This window comes from Physella acuta, unplaced genomic scaffold (assembly GCF_028476545.2).
Source record: "Physella acuta isolate Inbredline_101_S28 unplaced genomic scaffold, ASM2847654v3 ptg001357l, whole genome shotgun sequence".
In the NCBI taxonomy this organism is placed as follows: Eukaryota; Metazoa; Mollusca; class Gastropoda; family Physidae; genus Physella; species Physella acuta.
This window is the reverse complement of record NW_026732872.1, coordinates 198775-219783: the sequence shown is the minus strand read 5'-3', so window position 1 is coordinate 219783 and position 21009 is coordinate 198775. Positions and strand designations below refer to the sequence as shown.

Sequence of the window (21009 nt, the reverse complement as noted above, 5' to 3'; positions counted from 1 at the left end):
TTGATTGTCTTACAAATAACAAAATAAATAAATTAATTAATAAAAAAATAATAATAAATAAACAAGTAATCTAAAAAATGTTTTAAAAAATTAATAAATTCAATTAGCGATTTTTCTGCAGGTAAGTCACATGCGAGCTAGCAGACTAGCAGAGCCTATAGACTGACTAAGCTCGACAATGAGCAGTAATATTACTGGAAAACCCGTGTCTCTCATATGAATCCATATTAACTAAAAATAGAAATGCTATAAGCGCAAACAGCTGGCAGGTAGTGAACGAAGGCGACCCACTTTTGATATCATGATATAACACGTGTCAACAGGACTGAGTCAGCCATACTGAAGACACCCATATTGAAGAGCTGACAGATTCTAGATTTTTCTTAAACGAACAGAGTGTTAATCGTTTTAGTAGTTGAACAGAAACTATTTATATTCAATTAAAGGTAGGATGTTTGTTTAAATTGACATGTTTGATACAATGTTGAGATATGGTTGTTTAGAGCAGTGTTAAGATTTGGTTACGCTTGATATAGAGTCTAGACTGTGTTATGTGAAATACACTGTAGAGATTGTCCTATGATTGATATAGGTTAGAGATTTGGTTGTGTTCGATAAGGTTTAAAGATTGTGTAGTGTGTGATACAGTTTTGAGATTTTATTGTGTTTGACACAGATACGAGATTTCGTTGTATTTGATACAATTTAGCGATTATTTTATATTTGATACTATTTAAAGATTTGCTTGTGTTTGATACAAAATTTAAAGATTTGGTTGTTTGATACAGTTTAGATATTTCGTTGATTTTTTAAATACTGTTTTGATATTTGTTTTGTTTGATAAACTAAAAACATCTGGTTGTGTTTGACACAGGTTAAATATTTGGTTGTGTTTAATACAGTTTAGAGGTTTTGTTGTGTTTTACTTTGACACAGTTTATAGATTGTTTGGTGTTGAATAGAGTTTAGAGATTAAGTTTTGTTTGATACATTTTATACATTTGGTTGTTTTGGATACAATTTAGATATTTTGTTGTCTTCGATACAGTATAAATATTTAGTTGGGTTAGGTACGGTTTTGAGATTTAGTTGTATTTAATGCTAGTTATATGGAATTTGAACATTTGGGTTTAGAACGAACGTTTTAGTTGTCCGCTCTATAACAACAGAAAACTTAAGACTTTGTGACAAAAGAATTCACGAATTAATCCCGTGTCTTGTTATTATTAACACATCTATTTTAATAAAATATGTAACTAGTCTTTTCTCTCCAATATTGTGATGTTTATACTTTCGTTAAAAATAAAGTTTTTATTGTACCAGATTGTTTCGTGGTTTATGGTTGGCAGGTGGTTTCTAGAAAGGGATAGTGGTTAAGTTAATGTTAGACAAGGTACAGTAGGTCTAGGCAAAAGGTGCACATTTTTTTATATTGTATGATATAAAATTCGCAATAGCAACAGATCTAGCAAAATGAAGTGTAATTAGTTTCAAAATGTTCAAAGAAAAACTTTATAGCTTTTATTTATTTAAAATGATTTTTTGTTATTGTTTATTTTACGGCGAACAAAGAAGACACGATCAGGAAGCTATTTGTCGTCATCTGTTTTAGTTAACTTGTTGTAATGAGTTCAGAGGTCATAGATCAGGAGCAGGAAGCCAGACCTGAAGGCTTGGGACATGACGACGAAGACAAGGATATTAAACTAAGTGATGAAAACAGAAATGAAATGAAGCAAACTCTACAGGACAACATTAAATACCACAAAAAACATTATGAATACTACGAAACTTATCTTGAAGATTTAAGTAAGGTGAAATATACATGGGATCTTGAGGAATTAGAAAAAAAGAGAAAAAAAAATAAACAAGGTCTTCCTAAAAAACCGAAGAAATTTAAACCTACTGAAAAGCCCAAAAATGTGAAACAAAAATGGTTTCTGTCAAAAGATGGAATTAATTTACTTAACGAACTAAAATCCCATGTGTTGGAAAAAGATAAAAATAACTCACAATTAAAAGAGTTGGATGAATATGACGACAGTATTTCGAAAGAAGAAGAAATTAGTGATATTGTGAAAAAATGTGACAAAGAATTGGACAAACCAAGTGACAATCCCTTACGTCAGTATATTAACTATGGCTTATGGCTTGAAAAGTTACGTAAGCTGAAACCTGGACATTTTGAAAAATTCGTTCTGGAAAACTTAAAGCACTCGGTAACTCATGTAAAAAATATTCGAAATGTTGCTAGGTTGTGCAATGACTACAAAAAGCTGGCAAATGTAGATTTAAACTTCACAGATATGAAAGATCTACATCCTAAACTGTACCTAGCTCTCAAAGATCACCCAGAACAGGCAGAATTCTGGCGCCAGGCCTAAGGTAAATATTAAAAAAACTATTGTAATGTATGTTGTATATTAAGTCATATACAAAATGTAGCTACACTGTGTAAAGACATGTGGATGTATCTTGTTCACCCTCACCCCACTAATAATATCATTGTGTGAGATGAATTAAATGTACTTAGAACTTATCGTTGTCAGGTCTAGTATGTCAATAAATACTTCATAGCAGCCACCATCTATCATTGGTGTACACACACCACACAGACTCATACTTTCACACACACACACACACACACACACACACACACACACACACACACACACACACACACACACACACACACACACACACACACACACACACACACACACACACACACACACACACACACACACACACACACACACACACACACACACACACACACACACACACACACACACACACACACACACACACACACACACACACACACACACACACACACACACACACATATATATATGTATATATATATATTATATATATATATATATATATATATATATATATATATATATATATATATATATATATATATATATATATATATATATATATATATATATATATATAAACTAGCCATCGGTACCCGTTTCACGTGAGTTATAGGCCTATATATTTTAAAATGTAGTACTTGTTTGAGAAAAATAATTTATAAAATAGTTATTGGTCAAAACGCAATATGTTTTACTACACACTGAACGATATTTATTTGTGACAAAGCAAAGAAATAACTAATTAGCTAAAAATCCGACACATTTAACAAAACACTGACACACTCTTATTAAGTGACTTAATTAAATGATTCCATTAAAAACTCGGCTATTCAATGGTATTCTTTTTGTTTTTAAAGTGATTTATTTTTTATTAGGTTTTTATGTATAGATCTATAGATTTAAATGAAATAGTTAATTTCTTCATCGGTAAACATACCATATTACATGCACTCCCTGATTTTGAGACTTAAAATTAAGAGACTTAATATATATATATATATATATATATATATATATATATATATATATATATATATATATATATATATATATATATATATATATATATCGCTGAAGATTTTGATGTGATAGCCTGAGAGTTTTTATATTTTTATATTTTTTATTTTTCTTCTTTAAATAAAATTTTGTTTATACATTTAAAACATCTACCATAATATTTTTAACAAAAGTTCTTATCAAGTTCTCCATATATCGCAAAAGCCTGCGAAAATATTTTGCGGACAGAGAGAGAGAGAGAAGTGCGACTTTTATATATTAGGATATACGCGTATGCGTATATGCATGTGTATCAAGGGCGGAACTACAGTGCCGCCAGATCCCGCAATGAGGGGGGGGGGGGGTAGGGGAGGAAGGGGGCACGCCACAGCCGACCATAATAAAATAGTTAAAATAAAAATAGTTAAAATAATAGTTAAAATAAAAAAAAATATCTTGCATTTTTTGACTTAATGGTTATTTTGTAAAAAGAATACTGTAGCTGCTGTTGGATTATCTTTATTCTATAGACACCATCCCACGCTCTTGTATATTCTTTTTCCCTTTGTTTTTTAACCACTGTGAAAGCTGAGTCCTCTTCCTCCAACAAAAAAAAAACACACTCTGTTGTCGGCAAAATTCTTTTGAAAAAAAAAAGTCCATTGCGCGAGAGGCAGCTAAATAATAAGATGACTTTTGCTACTTTATAGCGTCGGAAAGGGGCCCACAATCCACAATGTTCGTTATTTTTATATTGGTAGAACTACTTTTCTGTATTTTACAAATAATAAAAAAGAATATAATAACAATAATTTCGGTTTTATGTATGTTTACTTATTTTTGTTTTACAAAATATGTGATATTAAACGTGAGTAATTTGAATTCTCACCCTTGAATGTTTTACAATAAGGCTTTAGGAAAAGTAGATGAGACCATCCCAACATCGGCACTGATGGATAGTAGCACCTTTGTTGTCACTTTTAAGTTCCTTTCTCTGACCCCCCCCATTCCCGCTCTTAGCTTTACAAGTAGCGAACTTCCTAGCTGTACATTCACCGCTTCTCACATTTTATTAGACAGTAGTCAGTGGATATTAATTTGATAGCATATTATTAATTAGTTTGACGAATCTTATTCATAAAACAAGGAAGGTAAGACTATTTTTTACAAGCTTTTATTTAACTCACTTCCTCTGTCTGTCATCAGTCTTCAGTCGTCAGTCTGTCTGTCTAGATCGAAACGCCGGAGTGAAAATTCGGACACTTCTAACTGACAGATACGGTTCGTAATTGGTACGTGGGTCAAGACATAAAGACAATGCAATCTGAAATTAAATTTGACTTAATTGGATGCCTAATTCATTTTTTTTGAATTAATAAAAATTTTGACCAAATTAGTAGGCATTTCTATCTAACCACACCACTCGCGTCATCACGTTCAATAGCGCGTCATTACGTTCAATAGGCGCGCAATGGTTTTTAGTCATGAAACTCTATTGTAAATAAAAACATGTAAAGTACTAAAAAAATTCATTAAAAAAACGTTTTAATAACAAGCTTTTATTTACTAATGCACTAAAATGTTTTTTAATAAAACATTTTAATAACAAGCTTTTATGTACTAACTAGGCATACTGCCTAGCTTCGCTTAGGTTTTCAAAAACACTTGAGAGTTTGAATACTTAATTATTTAGTGATTTTATTAATTTTAAAATTAATTAACTTATTAAATAGGATAGTACCTTAATTAACAACTTAATTTTTTAATGAAACAAATGCTATACTTCGTCATTTTCTGTTTATGTTTAAAATAGTATACAATTTTTTGAAAAATAGTTATTTAAAAAAAGTTACCTCCCTTGAAAATTGAAATAATGAAGTATGTCTTTGTTTACTTTTTTTTTTTTTTACAAACAATTGTTTATAAGAAAATACTTTATCTGGACAAATCTTACGACCCTAAGGTTTTTTTTCGACGGGAATAATGTTTTTTGTTATCCTCCGGGGTCGGTCTGCTACCTCACAAAATAATAGAGAGATCGTTCGTCAATTTATTTATAGATATCTTATATAATGAGAATTTAACTCGCGGTCACTTTTTAGCCCTCGTCGAGAGCTTTGAGTCTGACCAACAGTTTTTCTATACGGCCTAGTCATCTATAGAGGTGAATGCAAAAAAATGGCCAGATAAATAGAGGTTGAGTATCCTAAAATTTATGTTGAAATTACCCTGTTTTTCCCATAAAATACAAAGATTATATAGGGAAATACGACTGGTCAGTTTTGACCCATTTCCAGATTTTCCCCGGAAATGGCGAGTTTTTTCTGACACCCCTAGGTGTTATCCTACCACATCACAAAATTTCAAGGGGGGGGGGGGGGGGCGTCTGAAGAAAGTTTTTTTCGTAATAGAGCTCATGTAAAGAGAATTTCACTCGCGGTCATGTTTTAGACAACTTTGAGTCAAACCGACAGTTTTCCCTAAAGGCCAAGCCATTTACCTAAGATCATGCAAAAAGTTAGCCAGATATACTGAGTTTAAGTACCCTAAAATCCGCCTTAAAACGACCCTCTGTTTTTCCATTAAAATACAAAGATTATATTGGGAAATACAACTGGTCAGTTTTGACCCCTTTACGAAGTTTTCCCAGATATGCCGAGTTTTTTCTGACACCCCTAGTCAATCTCCTACCACCTCACAAAATATTAAGGGGGGTCGTTTGGCAAAAGTTCTTTTTCGTAATATAGCCCATATAAGGCGCCGGTCAGTCGAGGTCAGCTTTGACCCCCTCTTCGTGGACTTTTCGACCAACCGTCACCGGCCCTCGTGTTCTATTGCCCCAAGGCACCATCGTGCCAAATTTGACGCACCTGACCACTTTGCTTTATATATAATTATAGATGCACTAAAAAGTAAAAAATAAATTAGAGACTACTATTTAAATAACTAGAAAGAAAAGCGTGGGTCTCTTCCTAAACATTAGGAAAGGTATCCAATAGATACTAAAGTGACCCACGCTTTTCTTTCTAGTTATTTAAATAGTAGTCTATAATTTATTTTCTACTTTTTGGTGCATTATTACATAATAGCTTGTTATTAAATGTTTTTTATGAATTTTTTTTTAGTACTTTACATGTTTTTCTTACAATAGAGTTTCATGACTAAAAACCATTGCGCACCGATTGAACGTGATGACGCGCTATTGAACGTGATGACGCGTGTGGTGTGGTTGGATAGAAATGCCTACTAATTCGGTCCAAATTTTTATTAATTCATATAAAATTAATTAGGCATCTAATTAAGTCAAATTTAATTTCAGATTGCATTGTCTTCATGTCTTGACCCACGTACCAACTGTGAACCGTATCGGTCAAGTAGAAGTGTCCGAATTTTCGCTCCGGTGCTTCGATCTAGTCTGACGACAGACAGACTGTCGAGGAAATGAGTTAAATAAAAGCTTGTAAAAAGTAGAAAATAAATTATAGACTACTATTTAAATAACTATAAAGTACGAAATGAAATTTATTTAGAAAATATATACACTATATAACAGTGTCTGCCCCCTCCCCCGGAAAAAAAGCCTGGAAGAAACACTGTTCCGAACCTGTGACATAATTGAAAGTCTCCGTACCACCGATTTTGTCACAGAGTGATTGAAACGAACTAAACAAGAACACTATATAGAATAAAACAAACACTTAAAGAGCTCAGGCGCTCGAATTATCTCAGACACTTAAAGTAGCTGAGACACTTGAAGTAGCTGAGACACTTGAAGTAGCTGAGACACTTGAAGTAGCTCAGACACTTAAAGTAGCTCAGACACTTAAAGTAGCTCAGACACTTGAAGTAGCTCAGACACTTGAAGTAGCTCAGACACTTGAAGTAGCTCAGACTCTTGAAGTAGCTCAGACACTTGAAGTAGCTCAGACACTTGAAGTAGCTCAGACACTTGAAGTAGCTCAGACACTTAAAGTAGCTGAGACACTTGAAGTAGCTCAGACACTTGAAGTAGCTCAGACACTTGAAGTAGCTCAGACACTTGAAGTAGCTCAGACACTTGAAGTAGCTCAGACACTTGAAGTAGCTCAGACACTTGAAGTAGCTCAGACACTTGAAGTAGCTCAGACACTTAAAGTAGCTCAGACACTTGAAGTAGCTCAGACACTTGAAGTAGCTCAGACACTTGAAGTAGCTCAGACACTTGAAGTAGCTCAAGATCACTAAAAGTACATAAAAGAGATTTTAATTTTGGAACTACCAAGTTATTGCGACTTTGCTGGTAATTGTTCAGTATTTCCACTCTTTTCAGCCTTCACACCAGACTTATAGGTGTAATCGTGTGAGAGCCAAGTGTGATATTTAATCCAAATTCAGTTTTAAGAAAATAGAACAAACCTTCATGATTTACAGGATATTTGCAACAACGACATCCTCAGCAGCAAAATTGGGTAGGAAGAAAAATAGAAATAAAACACAAGAAAGTTCAACAAAGTGATATTTTATTTACTTTTGCAAGAAAATACTTCCAGAACACAACGTTTCCAGTGCGATCATTTAAAGTGATAAGCATAGGCCAAAAGTGATGGCCTTCAAATCTACGTTAAAGTCATCCAACTTTATCTTTTTCTCGGGAGTGGCGATTGCAGTGTTCCTGTAGTCGCTCATTGCATCAAAGCATCGCTTTCGCGAAACCAAACAGTTAACTTTGCGTTCATCCAAAGATAAATTGTCTAAACCAAACGTGATGGACTCCAAATCGACGTTAAAGTCGTCATCCAACTTTATCTTTTTCTCGGGAATGGCGAATGCGGTGTTCCTGTAGTCGCTCATTGCATCAAAGCGCCGCTTTCGCGTAACCAAACAGTTAACTTTGCGTTCATCCAAAGATAAACTGTATAAGCCAAACGTGATGGACTCCAAATCGACGTTAAAGTCGTCATCCAACTTTATCTTTTTCTCGGGAGTGGCGATTGCGGTGTTCCTGTAGTTGCTCATTGCATCAAAACTTCGCTTTCGCGAAACTTTACAGTTAACTTTGCGTTCATTCAAAGATAAACTGTATAAGCCAAACGTGATGGCGTCCACATTGACGTTGAAATCGTCATCGAACTTTATATTTTTCTTCGGAATGGCAATATCGTCGATGCTGTAGTCACTCGGGGCATATAAGCGTCTCTTTTGAAAGTTTATAGTTGTTAGAGCTTTAGCTTCCATACTTATTTGAAATATTTTGATATCTCTGACAGTATGATCACACAACCTTCTCTTACGTTGAGTTTGAAGATGCGGGGAGGTTTCCAGTGTTTAGTTGGTGTATGTTTCAAATGTATCAAAGTTCTTCTTTAGAAGAGAAAACAAATATATCTCCTGGTCAACTAATACTGCCAGAAACGAAGGTTGTGCTTCAGCGCTTAACACATGCAATTACAAATATTTTCAGTTTATAATATTTCAAATCTCTACTCAATTTTCAGAGCACAAACTAGTATTCCTGTCTTTTCCGTTCCTTGTGTGAATGCTGTCCTATCCAAGCCAAAACTAATATTTGTCGCACTTGGTATTTTTCATCCCAAGAAGACGTGATTGGGACCTATATGTTGCTAGATCTAGATAGTAATATTAATCTTGAGCTGAAGTGCATTGAGTTAACTGTGGTGAAAAAGAATGTTAAAACGATGCGGTTGTCTAAAGGTGATGTGATCAAGGAAGCATTCCAAATTGTAATGAGGACAACCTGAGTGGACGGTCCATTTATAGCAGTGTTTAATGAAGAGGGTATATTATATCGGATGTGAATTAACTCATGTCCATGTTTCTAGATTTTAATTTAATTTTCGGACTTCCAAGTTATTGCGACTTTGTTGGTAATTGTTCAGTATTTCCACTCTCGTTTCAGCTTTCACACCAGACTTATAGGTGTAATCGTGTTAGAGCCAAGTGTGATTTTAATCCAAATTCAGTTTTAAGAAAATAGAACAAACCTTCATGATTTACAGAGTATTTGCAACAACGACATCATCATCAGCAAAATTGGGTAGGAAGAAAAATAGAAATAAAACACAAGAAAGTTCAACAAAGTGATATTTTATTTACTTTACAAGAAAATACGTCCAGAACACAACGTTTCCAGTGCGATCATTTAAAGTGATAAGCATAGGCCAAAAGTGATGGCCTTCAAATCTACGTTAAAGTCATCCAACTTTATCTTTTTCTCGGGAGTGGCGATTGCGGTGTTCCTGTAGTCGCTCATTGCATCAAAGCGTCGCTTTCGCGAAACCAAACAGTTAACTTTGCGTTCATCCAAAGATAAACTGTATAAGCCAAACGTGATGGCCTCCAAATCGACGTTGAAATCGTCATCGAACTTTATATTTTTCTTCGGAATGGCAATATCGTCGATGCTGTAGTCACTCGGGGCATATAAGCGTCTCTTTTGAAAGTTTATAGTTGTTAGAGCTTTAGCTTCCATACTTATTTGAAATATTTTGATATCTCTGACAGTATGATCACACAACCTTCTCTTACGTTGAGTTTGAAGATGCGGGGAGGTTTCCAGTGTTTAGTTGGTGTATGTTTCAAATGTATCAAAGTTCTTCTTTAGAAGAGAAAACAAATATATCTCCTGGTCAACTAATACTGCCAGAAACGAAGGTTGTGCTTCAGCGCTTAACACATGCAATTACAAATATTTTCAGTTTATAATATTTCAAATCTCTACTCAATTTTCAGAGCACAAACTAGTATTCCTGTCTTTTCCGTTCCTTGTGTGAATGCTGTCCTATCCAAGCCAAAACTAATATTTGTCGCACTTGGTATTTTTCATCCCAAGAAGACGTGATTGGGACCTATATGTTGCTAGATCTAGATAGTAATATTAATCTTGAGCTGAAGTGCATTGAGTTAACTGTGGTGAAAAAGAATGTTAAAACGATGCGGTTGTCTAAAGGTGATGTGATCAAGGAAGCATTCCAAATTGTAATGAGGACAACCTGAGTGGACGGTCCATTTATAGCAGTGTTTAATGAAGAGGGTATATTATATCGGATGTGAATTAACTCATGTCCATGTTTCTAGATTTTAATTTAATTTTCGGACTTCCAAGTTATTGCGACTTTGTTGGTAATTGTTCAGTATTTCCACTCTCGTTTCAGCTTTCACACCAGACTTATAGGTGTAATCGTGTTAGAGCCAAGTGTGATTTTTAATCCAAATTCAGTTTTAAGAAAATAGAACAAACCTTCATGATTTACAGAGTATTTGCAACAACGACATCATCATCAGCAAAATTGGGTAGGAAGAAAAATAGAAATAAAACACAAGAAAGTTCAACGAAGTGATATTTTATTTACTTTACAAGAAAATACTTCCAGAACAAAACGTTTCCAGTGCGATCATTTAAAGTGATAAGCATAGGCCAAAAGTGATGGCCTTCAAATCTACGTTAAAGTCATCCAACTTTATCTTTTTCTCGGGAGTGGCGATTGCGGTGTTCCTGTAGTCGCTCATTGCATCAAAGCGTCGCTTTCGCGAAACCAAACAGTTAACTTTGCGTTCATCCAAAGATAAACTGTATAAGCCAAACGTGATGGCCTCCAAATCGACGTTGAAATCGTCATCGAACTTTGTCTTTTTCTTCGGAATGGCAATATCATCGTTCCTGTAGTCGCTCATTGCATCAAAGCGTCGCTTTCGCGAAACTTTACAGTTAACTTTGCGTTCATTCAAAGATAAACTGTATAAGCCAAACGTGATGGCGTCCACATTGACGTTGAAATCGTCATCGAACTTTATATTTTTCTTCGGAATGGCAATATCGTCGATGCTGTAGTCACTCGGGGCATATAAGCGTCTCTTTTGAAAGTTTATAGTTGTTAGAGCTTTAGCTTCCATACTTATTTGAAATATTTTGATATCTCTGACAGTATGATCACACAACCTTCTCTTACGTTGAGTTTGAAGATGCGGGGAGGTTTCCAGTGTTTAGTTGGTGTATGTTTCAAATGTATCAAAGTTCTTCTTTAGAAGAGAAAACAAATATATCTCCTGGTCAACTAATACTGCCAGAAACGAAGGTTGTGCTTCAGCGCTTAACACATGCAATTACAAATATTTTCAGTTTATAATATTTCAAATCTCTACTCAATTTTCAGAGCACAAACTAGTATTCCTGTCTTTTCCGTTCCTTGTGTGAATGCTGTCCTATCCAAGCCAAAACTAATATTTGTCGCACTTGGTATTTTTCATCCCAAGAAGACGTGATTGGGACCTATATGTTGCTAGATCTAGATAGTAATATTAATCTTGAGCTGAAGTGCATTGAGTTAACTGTGGTGAAAAAGAATGTTAAAACGATGCGGTTGTCTAAAGGTGATGTGATCAAGGAAGCATTCCAAATTGTAATGAGGACAACCTGAGTGGACGGTCCATTTATAGCAGTGTTTAATGAAGAGGGTATATTATATCGGATGTGAATTAACTCATGTCCATGTTTCTAGATTTTAATTTAATTTTCGGACTTCCAAGTTATTGCGACTTTGTTGGTAATTGTTCAGTATTTCCACTCTCGTTTCAGCTTTCACACCAGACTTATAGGTGTAATCGTGTTAGAGCCAAGTGTGATTTTTAATCCAAATTCAGTTTTAAGAAAATAGAACAAACCTTCATGATTTACAGAGTATTTGCAACAACGACATCATCATCAGCAAAATTGGGTAGGAAGAAAAATAGAAATAAAACACAAGAAAGTTCAACGAAGTGATATTTTATTTACTTTACAAGAAAATACTTCCAGAACAAAACGTTTCCAGTGCGATCATTTAAAGTGATAAGCATAGGCCAAAAGTGATGGCCTTCAAATCTACGTTAAAGTCATCCAACTTTATCTTTTTCTCGGGAGTGGCGATTGCGGTGTTCCTGTAGTCGCTCATTGCATCAAAGCGTCGCTTTCGCGAAACCAAACAGTTAACTTTGCGTTCATCCAAAGATAAACTGTATAAGCCAAACGTGATGGCCTCCAAATTGACGTTGAAATCGTCATCGAACTTTGTCTTTTTCTTCGGAATGGCAATATCATCGTTGCTGTAGTTGCTCATTGCATCAAAACTTCGCTTTCGCGAAACTTTACAGTTAACTTTGCGTTCATTCAAAGATAAACTGTATAAGCCAAACGTGATGGCGTCCACATTGACGTTGAAATCGTCATCGAACTTTATATTTTTCTTCGGAATGGCAATATCGTCGATGCTGTAGTCACTCGGGGCATATAAGCGTCTCTTTTGAAAGTTTATAGTTGTTAGAGCTTTAGCTTCCATACTTATTTGAAATATTTTGATATCTCTGACAGTATGATCACACAACCTTCTCTTACGTTGAGTTTGAAGATGCGGGGAGGTTTCCAGTGTTTAGTTGGTGTATGTTTCAAATGTATCAAAGTTCTTCTTTAGAAGAGAAAACAAATATATCTCCTGGTCAACTAATACTGCCAGAAACGAAGGTTGTGCTTCAGCGCTTAACACATGCAATTACAAATATTTTCAGTTTATAATATTTCAAATCTCTACTCAATTTTCAGAGCACAAACTAGTATTCCTGTCTTTTCCGTTCCTTGTGTGAATGCTGTCCTATCCAAGCCAAAACTAATATTTGTCGCACTTGGTATTTTTCATCCCAAGAAGACGTGATTGGGACCTATATGTTGCTAGATCTAGATAGTAATATTAATCTTGAGCTGAAGTGCATTGAGTTAACTGTGGTGAAAAAGAATGTTAAAACGATGCGGTTGTCTAAAGGTGATGTGATCAAGGAAGCATTCCAAATTGTAATGAGGACAACCTGAGTGGACGGTCCATTTATAGCAGTGTTTAATGAAGAGGGTATATTATATCGGATGTGAATTAACTCATGTCCATGTTTCTAGATTTTAATTTAATTTTCGGACTTCCAAGTTATTGCGACTTTGTTGGTAATTGTTCAGTATTTCCACTCTCGTTTCAGCTTTCACACCAGACTTATAGGTGTAATCGTGTTAGAGCCAAGTGTGATTTTTAATCCAAATTCAGTTTTAAGAAAATAGAACAAACCTTCATGATTTACAGAGTATTTGCAACAACGACATCATCATCAGCAAAATTGGGTAGGAAGAAAAATAGAAATAAAACACAAGAAAGTTCAACGAAGTGATATTTTATTTACTTTACAAGAAAATACTTCCAGAACAAAACGTTTCCAGTGCGATCATTTAAAGTGATAAGCATAGGCCAAAAGTGATGGCCTTCAAATCTACGTTAAAGTCATCCAACTTTATCTTTTTCTCGGGAGTGGCGATTGCGGTGTTCCTGTAGTCGCTCATTGCATCAAAGCGTCGCTTTCGCGAAACCAAACAGTTAACTTTGCGTTCATCCAAAGATAAACTGTATAAGCCAAACGTGATGGCCTCCAAATTGACGTTGAAATCGTCATCGAACTTTGTCTTTTTCTTCGGAATGGCAATATCATCGTTGCTGTAGTTGCTCATTGCATCAAAACTTCGCTTTCGCGAAACTTTACAGTTAACTTTGCGTTCATTCAAAGATAAACTGTATAAGCCAAACGTGATGGCGTCCACATTGACGTTGAAATCGTCATCGAACTTTATATTTTTCTTCGGAATGGCAATATCGTCGATGCTGTAGTCACTCGGGGCATATAAGCGTCTCTTTTGAAAGTTTATAGTTGTTAGAGCTTTAGCTTCCATACTTATTTGAAATATTTTGATATCTCTGACAGTATGATCACACAACCTTCTCTTACGTTGAGTTTGAAGATGCGGGGAGGTTTCCAGTGTTTAGTTGGTGTATGTTTCAAATGTATCAAAGTTCTTCTTTAGAAGAGAAAACAAATATATCTCCTGGTCAACTAATACTGCCAGAAACGAAGGTTGTGCTTCAGCGCTTAACACATGCAATTACAAATATTTTCAGTTTATAATATTTCAAATCTCTACTCAATTTTCAGAGCACAAACTAGTATTCCTGTCTTTTCCGTTCCTTGTGTGAATGCTGTCCTATCCAAGCCAAAACTAATATTTGTCGCACTTGGTATTTTTCATCCCAAGAAGACGTGATTGGGACCTATATGTTGCTAGATCTAGATAGTAATATTAATCTTGAGCTGAAGTGCATTGAGTTAACTGTGGTGAAAAAGAATGTTAAAACGATGCGGTTGTCTAAAGGTGATGTGATCAAGGAAGCATTCCAAATTGTAATGAGGACAACCTGAGTGGACGGTCCATTTATAGCAGTGTTTAATGAAGAGGGTATATTATATCGGATGTGAATTAACTCATGTCCATGTTTCTAGATTTTAATTTAATTTTCGGACTTCCAAGTTATTGCGACTTTGTTGGTAATTGTTCAGTATTTCCACTCTCGTTTCAGCTTTCACACCAGACTTATAGATGTTATCAAGTTATGCCAAGTGGACATTTAATCCAAATTCAGTTTTAAGAAAACAGAACAAACCTTCATGATTTACAGAGCATTTGCAACAACGACATCATCATCAGCAAAATAGGGTAGGAAGAAAAATAGAAATAAAACACAAGAAAGTTCAACGAAGTGATATTTTATTTACTTTACAAGAAAATACTTCCAGAACAAAACGTTTCCAGTGCGATCATTTAAAGTGATAAGCATAGGCCAAAAGTGATGGCCTTCAAATCTACTTTAAAGTCATCAAATTTTATCTTTTTCTCGGGAATGGCGATTGCGTTAACATTGATTTAAACTCCAGACATTGTATTTATAAACATATAATAAAGTAAATGTATTTTTATAAACTACTTTTGTTGACATTCAATAATAGAAATTCCACATTTAGAAACGGTCCTAGGACCTTTGACCACAGGTGCTTCGACCATAGGGGGTTTGACCATAGGGGTTTGACCACAGCGGAGCTTTGACCATAGGGGCTTTGACCATAGGGGGTTTGACCACAGCGGAGCTTTGACCATAGCGGTGCTTTGACCAGAGGGGGTTTGATCATAGGGGGTTTGACCACATGTGTTTTCTCAGCAGAGGGTCTTTGATCACAGGTGGTCTATCAACTGGTGTTTGATCACAAGCGCTGTGTCCGGCTTTGATCATAGGTGTTTTGTCCACATAGGGTCTTTGATCTCAGGTGGTTTGTCCAATGCTGTCCATATATGGTAAGGATTTTTAAAAAGTTGCTAAATTGTATTTTAAATTTCGACATGATGTAATATGTTAAATCATCATGTATAATTACAAGTCATCTAAACTACTCTATGTCAATTTGTTAACGGCATCAACCCTGCTGCGTTATACTGTCTCTTGCCAAATAAAACATTACCCAGCTGAGAAGCGATACAAGATGCTGCACGAAAAAGTACAACGTGCTGTCCAGATATATGGTCAAACAGATGTACTGACATATTTGCGTGCTATAGCACATCTGTCATTTAGTTAACCATTTTATGTATTACATCTTTGACTATATTGTTGGCAAGTTTTGTATCATTTGTTATCATTTATATATGCTATGTATTTTCAAGTACATCTACATTATTTATTTGTGAAACTTGTTATATAACGCATTATTTGTGATTCATTTATATTTAAAATAAATCTATGAGGCCTAGCACCAGCCTTTATGTGGAGACTAAAATATAGTTCTTGGCTTTTTTTAAATACATGTTAATTTCTATTAACGTACTCTCAGGAAACATGTATAAAATCGAGTTAATTGTATCACACCTATGATCAAAGCCGGACACAGCGCTTGTGATCAAACACCAGTTGATAGACCACCTGTGATCAAAGACCCTCTGCTGAGAAAACACATGTGGTCAAACCCCCTATGGTCAAACCCCCTATGATCAAACCCCCTATGGTCAAAGAACCGCTATGGTCAAAGGCCCGCTGTGGTCAAACCCCCTATGGTCAAAGCCCCTATGGTCAAAGCTCCGCTGTGGTCAAACCCCCTATGGTCAAACCCCCTATGGTCAAAGCACCTGTGGTCAAAGGTCCGCGCACCTTAGAAACTGCTGTTTGTAGTAAGTTCCTATTGTATGAATTACATTTCTAGTTACCAGACGTATAGATCACATTTTTGAATCTTTATTTGAATTTACTGTTTTATAGTATTACAATTTGCATACATTTCAATTATACAAATGTACTTGTTTACAATTGTCTTTGAAGAAACCTCGGTTGTAAAAAATCCATTAGCGCAAACTAATGGTGAAAGCAGAATTTCATTTATACAAGCTCGTGTTTCATAATCTCCTTTCATAGAAAATCCAATCATCAGTTTTAAAATGGGAAGAAACTCTAGAGCCTAAATCTGTGTTATAAGAAACACAATTTTTGACAAACATTTTGTGTAAATTCGAAATTTTATAAAGTAATGTTAATAAATTCATAAAATGCCCATGTAACTAAATGAAATTTGATTCACATGGTATTTTTATGAGGATCAAATTCGTTGTAATGTACACAAATCTGTTTAATCCAAACTATAAACCACCGTTGAAAATAGTACAATTAAGTACAAAAGAAGTGTCAGCAGAATAGTCTGAATTGAGTTATGGTGTGACTGTACACCACCCTGCACATCGCACTTAGATTAGCTGGCCATGGACTCTTCCAAGTCAAGCTGGGCACGTGATATCAGCCTCCACAGTGTGGATCAGCCTCCCTTATCTATTGCACCCAGCCCACCCTAGTGTTTTCTAGTGAGCCACCCCCAATTAATGAGGTCACCTGCATGGTGATTGATTAGCCTTTGTCTCAGACCTTCCCAGGGGTAATGAGGTAACAAGTACCTGTATGTGACCCCTATATGCAAGCATTGCCATCACTTCTCATTAGTTAATAATATACTCCTCTTTCATATTACATACATATGGTCTTACGCTGTTTTCTGTATGGTTTAACAAAAAATAATATTAAGTCAATTAAAATGTTATTTACAAGTCAGGCATAAAATTTTATCTTTTAACTGAGAATATTTTATATGTCCACTATCGCAACTAGTTTATTTCTAATTTAACTAGGTGAAGACGATATGAAGATGTTTATGACTAGTTTGTCTCAGATTTATTTAATTATATTCCGTAACTTTATGTATACATGTATTGCTTTGTCACTGAATATTTATTCTTTGTTAGCTGTATTTTTGTAATTGAAAAAATCGACTTTAAAACTTCCTAGTTGTAAAACATAAGTCATCAATTTAATGTTATGCATGTTTAAAACTGATTAAAACAATACAATTTTAATTACACTTTTGTAGCGTTTTTTTTGTTTCTTATTACTTCTAAGTGATTATGTTTGTTTAAAACAAAAATGTCTAGTTTTAACAATACTTGGTCAAAAGCCAATGTGTTTCAATATGTTGATAGTAATGTGTCAGCACTGAACTTTTTGTAACTTAGTTTTGTTTGAAAGAATGCAACACTTCTCTCATGACTTTTCTAAAACTAGATCACAACCATCTAATCTCGCAAATGATTGGTGTTGGGTTGTTCTACAGTCCAGGGGTAGAACACACAACACAACGTGTAGATAAAAATAAATAACACTGTTAAACAATAATACGAAATTTATTATATATACAAAATTAACAATAATGAATTATAAATGATAAAATGTTCTAGTACACAAACAACAGTACTAAACACCACGTCCACAGCCACATCCACAGCTACCCTACATTCACCTGACACACCTCACGTGAATACCTCTCGCTCCATGTAAACACACTCAACCAAGGGCTACAACTATACACAAAAAGTAGGGTACTTATCGTTCGAGCACACAACATAGACACACACAGACACAATAAGAGGACATGTAAGGGACGTTACAATTGGAAGATCAAAATATTTTATCTCTAAACAATCGGGAACGACGTGTTGATGTTACACTGTGAATCTTACCAGTATTTCTGTCATCGTGTCACATTAAGCTTAGAGCTAAGGCCACATATGCAACCAGATTGTATTAATAACCTTGAGCAATATATGCTGTGATACACTTGTAACGTTATTCTTACCAAACACAAAACAGTTAATGGAAAAAAATTCATGGCACAAGTCGTGTATTACATATATACTGCACAAGTTGTGTTTATTCCATTGATACAATACAAATACTTTAAACAAATTCATTGAAGAAAATTGCGACAATGTTTTCGAAGATAAAAGCGAGGCAAAGAAAATGTCCATCAGCGCACTTTTGCAGAACTACTCATGCACAAGTCAGAGCTTAGATTTTTCTCTTTTTCGTCGGTACCTCGAGATTGTCGAACACGTTACCTCGTCGTTTTCGAGAGAGTGAACGGTTGGCATTGTGATCATCCGAAGTCGGGCTACATTCAATGTCCATGGGCTCCACGCCGTTGTATTCTATGTCCATTGGCTCCACACCATCTTCATCACGGGAACAGCGACTGATATGTTGGCCGTTGTGTTGATTAACAGAGCTTAAGTTGAAACTTATTTCAGTGGTCTCAATGTCGGTATTGCCACTGGCGGAGTGGCGAAAATTAATGAACACTTTGTTTTTATCCGATGAAAATTCAAGATAAATCTCTTGAGACACAACTTCATTTTCACATTGAATTGTGACATTCATTTTAAAATGTTGACTAAAGAATATTTTTCCGCAGAAGTTTTTCTGGAGCAGTTGTACAATTGCACTGGAGATAATTATGTAGATCTAGTTAATAGAATAAACGGCTAGTGCAGTTCATATAAGGGTAAGATAATATGGGCTTAGTTTTTGATTATCATAGGCATCTAGTATATATGTTGACTAAAGAATATTTTCCGAAGAAGTTTTTTTTTTCTGGAGCAGTTTTACAATTGCACTGGAGATATGTAGATCTAGTTAATAAAATGAGCTGCTGGTGCAGTTTATATAAGGGTTAGATATGAACTTAGATTTTATATTTTCATCGGCATCTAGTATATCTTCGCAAGATATAATTTCTCTACTTGGTCAAAAGGTTAAGAAAATTTAACTTTGGACATATTCCGTATTTCGGATGTTACATTGTGCTGCATTTTATATGAGGGTTATATAGTTTTTGATTATCATTGGAATAGGGTAAACCTTCGGAATAATATATTTTTGTATTTGGTCAGAAAGTTATGAAAATTGAAGCAGCACAATTTTACAGATAACATTTTTTACCGAGAATACGGGCATAATCTCACTTAAATTAATTTTTAAGAGCAAAATAGACTTGTCATCGGCATTTAGTATATCTTCGCAAGATTTAATTTATCTAATTGGTCAAAAAGTTATGAAAATTTTACTTCGGACATATTCCGTATTTCGGGAGTTACATTGTGCTGCATTTTATATGAGGGTTATATAGTTTTTGATTATCATTAAATAGGGTAAACCTTCGGAATAATATATTTCTGTATTTGGTAAAAAAATTAAGAAAATTGAAACAGCACAATTTTACAGATATATTTTTACCGAGAGTACGGGTATAATCTCACTTCAAATAATTTTTACGAGCAAAATAGACTTGTCATCGGCATTTAGTAATATCTTCGCAAAATACAATTTCTCTACTTGGTCTCTACTTGGTCTAAAAAGTTATAAAAATTGTACATAGGACATATTCCGTATTTCGGGAGTTACATTGTGCTGCATTTTATATGAGGGTTTTATAGTTTTTGATTATCAATGGAATAGGCTAAACCTTCGGAATAATAAATTTTTGTATTTGGTTAGAAAGTTATGAAAATTGAAGCAGCACAATTTTACAGATAATATTTTTTACCGAGAATACTTGCATAATTTCACTTAAAATAATTTTTACGAGCAAAATAGACATGTCATCGGCATTTAGTATATCTTCGCAAGATACTATTTCTCTACTTGTTCAAAAAAGTTATAAAAATTGTACATAGGACATATTACGAATTTCGGGAGTTACATTGTGCTGCATTTTATATGAGGGTTTTATAGTTTTTGATTATCATTGGAATAGGGTAAACCTTAGGAATAATATATTTCTGTATTTGGTAAAAAAATTAAGAAAATTGAACAAGCACAATTCTACAGATAATATTTTTACCGAGAGTACGGGTATAATCTCACTTAAAATATTTTTTGCGAGTAAAATAGATTTGTCATCGCCATTTAGTATATCTTCGCAAGATACAATTTCTCCACTTGGTCAAAAGGTTAAGACAAAATTTAACTTCGGACATAATTTTTTACGAGCAAAATAGACATGTCATCGGCATTTAGTATATCTTCGCAAGATACAATTTCTCTACTTGGTCAAAAAAAGTTATAAAAATTGTATTGGGGACATATTCCGTAGTTCGGGTGTTACATTGTGCTGCATTTTATATGAGGGTTTTATAGTTTTTTATTATCATAGGAATAGGGTAAAACTTCGGAATAATATATTTCTGTATTTGGTTAGAAAGTTATAAAAATTAAACCAGCACAATTTTACAGATAATATTTTTTACCGAGAGTACGGGCATAATCTCACTTAAAATAATTTTTACGAGCAAAATAAACTTGTCATCGCCATTAAGTATATCTTCGCAAGATACAATTTCTCTACTTGGTCAAACAATTTGAAAATT

The 21009-nt window shown here is 34.5% G+C and overlaps 1 protein-coding gene across 2 annotated transcripts; it reads left to right on the top strand.

Moving 5' to 3' along the window:
• Positions 1–334: 334 nt before the first annotated feature.
• On the top strand, positions 335–15240 carry LOC131927004 (uncharacterized). 2 transcript variants are annotated; one of them, XM_059282645.1, is made up of 3 exons: positions 335–446; positions 1573–2385; positions 14801–15240. In XM_059282645.1, the coding sequence occupies exon 2, from the start codon at positions 1626–1628 to the stop codon at positions 2382–2384; it is 759 nt and encodes a 252-aa protein (XP_059138628.1). In that variant the 5' UTR covers positions 335–446; positions 1573–1625; the 3' UTR covers position 2385; positions 14801–15240. The 2 variants fall into 2 exon arrangements, with proteins under 2 accessions (XP_059138628.1, XP_059138629.1); XM_059282646.1 differs by having other exon boundaries at positions 361–446; positions 1576–2385.
• Positions 15241–21009: the final 5769 nt, after the last annotated feature.